The 3,992-nt window shown below is 38.6% G+C and overlaps 1 protein-coding gene across 1 annotated transcript; it reads right to left on the bottom strand.

The window, feature by feature from the left end:
• Positions 1–969: 969 nt before the first annotated feature.
• Positions 970–3,629, bottom strand: LOC104080687 (serine/threonine-protein kinase DCLK3-like; the record flags this gene model as incomplete). The annotated part of the gene is made up of 3 exons (XM_009583165.1): positions 970–1,531; positions 2,404–2,571; positions 3,497–3,629. Coding segments are annotated over 3 exons (498 nt in total), but the record flags the coding sequence as incomplete, so codon positions are not given.
• Positions 3,630–3,992: the final 363 nt, after the last annotated feature.

Here is a 3,992-nt window from a genome sequence, read left to right as displayed (position 1 = left end):
TCTAGGTCACGGCCTCTCTCAGGACTGTATTTTTCCCCCCAGGATTTCTTTAAAACTGCACCCAATCAGATTATAAAAAACAGATGCAATGAAGCATCTGACACTTCCCCTGGGAGACCTTTCCATAGCCAGCAAGTTGTTGTTTTTCCCCAAGTTGAATTTTAATGTAATTTCATCTCATTGCTCATTCTTATGGAAGCAAGGAGAAAGAGTCCCCACAGGGAAGGCAACAGGGGAAAAAAATAAACAATTGCTAAACTACACTGAAAAAGTGTATAAAAGCAATTCAGCTGTGAAGCGTGTTGATGAAAGAAGAACCATGAAGGTAAGGGTTAACTTAAGTCACAAAAGCAGCTTCCCAGCTTTCTCTTCTCCATCAGCATGGAAGAGTCACAGATGCACGTGGATGGCTCCTAAGGAAAAAATCTGTATGAAAAAATGCTTGGGTTATCATTCCATAAATACACCTTTGGGAAAAGAACCAAAGTTCCCTTAGAATTGCTTAACTTCCTACTTCTCAGCGTAGGAAGAAAAGTACTTTGAAAGTTATTATTACAGTCTTGAAAAGGTATCAGCCATGATATCTTCCCACTTCTTCTCATAAACAAATGAAACTACCATACTAGACAGCACTACCATAGTTTAACAGAAACATTGTACAGTCTATTGCCCTGTCCATGAGAACATCCAATGAAAGATGTTGCCAAGGGAGATATCATAAAATATCTGATTTAGTCTATAAGGATTTTTCTTTCCTCACAACTTAAGGAATGGTATCTTGCTGCTTATTTAACATATCCTACAGCTACAGAATATATTTGCTTTTTTAATTCCTTCACCTTCTCCATTGTTAGCAAGAACTGGTGAAAAGACAGTTTAGAGAATTAGTGCAGGATGCATATGCAGACAGCTATTTTGAAAACATTACAAACACAGAACATTATAAACACAAAACTCCTGGAAGGTATCATACAAAAAGAGAAAAGAGAAAGCATTTCACAGTCATCACCAGTGTCAGCCACAGAAGCAGACATTCGTCATCTAAAAGACATACATTTTGTAATGTAAAAGCCCAAATCAGTATTTAAAGAAAAATAATAGATACCCTCCAGGAAATATCTAGTCCCCACTGCTGTCAACAGAGAGACTCCTAAGTAACATCAGAGGGAAGTGGATGCGAATTTGATCTCTGTCCTTCAGAATCTCAGAATCAAAAAAAAAGGCATGGTGATGGCCAGCAACAGCTATACACTAAAGGCCCAATTCATTTAGAAAAGAAAACATAAATAATTTGTTAATCAACAAAAAGAAGACTAAATGAGCTTGAAGAGATTTCATGTGTCCTCATCTGCAACTTCCTTTCGGCGCTGGGCCCGGAAATGACGCTCAATATTTATTGTCACTTCCCTCTGCAAATTTCTGCTGTTAGTTTTTCCAGCTGTTCTGATCCAAGGGTGCTGAAGTACTTGTCGTGCTGTGTAGCGCTTCTGGGGATCCACTATCAACAGCCTGGTTATGAGGTCTTTTGCTGCTATTATGAAAGAAAGAAAAGGAGAGAGGGGAAAAGAACAGTGACGTGATGATGCTGACAGTTATACCTACATAAAACGCCCTTCTTATTTTTTCATATTAGTTTTACCATAATGACTTTTGTGACTATCCCCAGGAGATATTCTAACAACTGGATTGAGAACTAGTGACAGGAGATGTTAGATCTCCAGCATATCTTTTACTGATATCATTCTCCCCTTCAGAAAGAGAGGAGAAACTGAAGGGAATTTAATCTTGAAAGGCATCAGGCTAAGTGTTCAAATTCACAGGAATTAGCATTGGGTATCTCATCCCTCAAGGAGCGTAAAAGTCGTAGAATGCTGTTGAGCATGTTCTTTAAAAGACTATATAGGGAGAGAGGGGTTTTAGGGTTTCTGACTTTGAAGAGTGCACAAAAGACACTGTACTAGCCTGCGAGAAGGAAAAAACTACTACGTGCAGACCCCATTGATCCCAATAGAAAATCCACACTGCGTTCTGCAGAGCAAGGATTTCATTCTCAGCTTTTGAGATTTTTTGCGTACATCTTTACAATCTAACATAACTCTGGAGATTATTTTGGTACCTTTTTCTACAGAGACAATTCATATAAGCAAGGTGAGGAAAATCCTTGCTCTTGCCTCAGAAAGGGAGCAATCCATTAAATCAATCAGACCTAATATTCAGATTCACAGCCATCAATGCTACCAGAAGACTAAATTCACATTTAAAGCAAACACAGAATCACACAAAAGAGACCTGTAAGACACCTCCAAGTTCATTGAGCTCACTGTCCTGAACAGAAAGGAGTTCTTCCCACTCCAGGGAAGAAGTCTGTCACTTCTCAGATCTGCTATACATACTGAATCTTACCTGCAGAAATATTGTCCCAGTATGGGGAAAGGAACTCGTAGTGACCCAGCTGTATGATCTGAAACAGCTCTTCTTGATCACGCTCCTGACTGCGAAAAGGGGGAAAACCGCAGAGCAGAATGTAAAGGATCACACCAGCTGCCCACATATCTACTTCGAGCCCATAGCCTAAGGAAGAAAAGACAAACCAAAAGTCCTGTTTTAGAAAGAAAACTCACAACTGTTAGGGAACTGTTTCTTTTTCATTCCATTTTCCAAGAAACACAGAATCTGCTCAGTTTCTCAAAAAGATGAGTTCAGCAGAAGAGTAAGTGGCTGGTACACTACGCTTACAAGCTGAGCTGCTCTGCCTGTTAATAACTACAGCTCTCACAAAGCGCCTCTCTTCTTCAACGTGTTTCACAAACACTGTCTCACAAGGCCAGTGTCAATTGGAGGCTAATTGAGAAAGCACAGCATATATTTCTAAAATAGTCCTCCTCAGATTCCCTTCAAAAAAGCACTAAGAGAGTGCCAAGTTTCCACTGAAATTGGAAATAACTGGAGACGTGCAACCCAGCTCCACAGAACAAAAAACAGAAATAGCTTTGCTTGAGTCATCAACAATACTGACTCCTTTTCAGGCCTGAATCTTTTTGGATATGAAATCTCCAAAATTTCTTCTGATGCGAAACATGTTTTGGCTTGTTACATAAGTTTAACATACATGTTCACAATGTTTTTGCATCATCAGGGGCCTTGGAATGTTGTTTGGGTTATAGTTGTGAAATGGGGCTGACTACCCTCAGGCTGCAACATGAACTTCTGCTCATTTCCCCACTTCAGCAATTACCATCTATGATATTTTATGGCTTGTCTGTTTGGAGATCAGTGTTATATTACCATAGACGTTAATAATGCAAACATGACTGATGTCATGCTTGTGTTTGTCAAAAGCTAAAAGGTTTCCTTTCCTTTCACAGATTACACTGCTAGCCAATCTCCTACCCTGCAAAGACGTATCAGTAGGTTGAAACATTCTGGAATATTTCCATGATTAGAAAGTTCAGAGTAGTTGTATGATTTACGACAAATTATAAATATATACACTCACCCTTCTCAGCAAGTATTTCAGGGGCAACATATGTTGGTGTTCCACACACAGTAAATATGGGTTTTGTAACCTGCTTTGCAAGGCCAAAATCAGCTAGTTTCAGTGTAGTAGATTTATCTGCATTGTGCTGAACCTACACTCAACAAAAAATACATATATTTAGTCCAGATGCATTTTAAGACAGCAAAAGATAAAGGAAGTAGGTAATATTAAACAGGAAGAAGTCCCAATAATAGTGTCTTTAAGTAAAGCAACATAAAATGGAAACAGTATTTTGATAAACAGTATTCAGAAAGTGGTTTTTCTCCCATATACTAAGAGGGTGCATATATATAAGAGGACAAGCAATAATGGAAAAAGAAAACAAACTTTGGCACACTGTAATTTCCAAGAAATGAAAAGGAGGCAGACGAAAAATAACCGAGAGTCAATTAAATGTTATTATTTCCTTTTGGGAGAGTAAACTTTTCTTTTCCCTTCGGAAAGCAAAGAAGAA

Source organism: Fulmarus glacialis, unplaced genomic scaffold (assembly GCF_000690835.1).
Source record: "Fulmarus glacialis isolate BGI_N327 unplaced genomic scaffold, ASM69083v1 scaffold7668, whole genome shotgun sequence".
Classification (NCBI taxonomy): domain Eukaryota; kingdom Metazoa; phylum Chordata; class Aves; order Procellariiformes; family Procellariidae; genus Fulmarus; species Fulmarus glacialis.
Note: the sequence above shows the minus strand (reverse complement) of the source record. Positions and strands in the feature narration are given on the sequence as shown.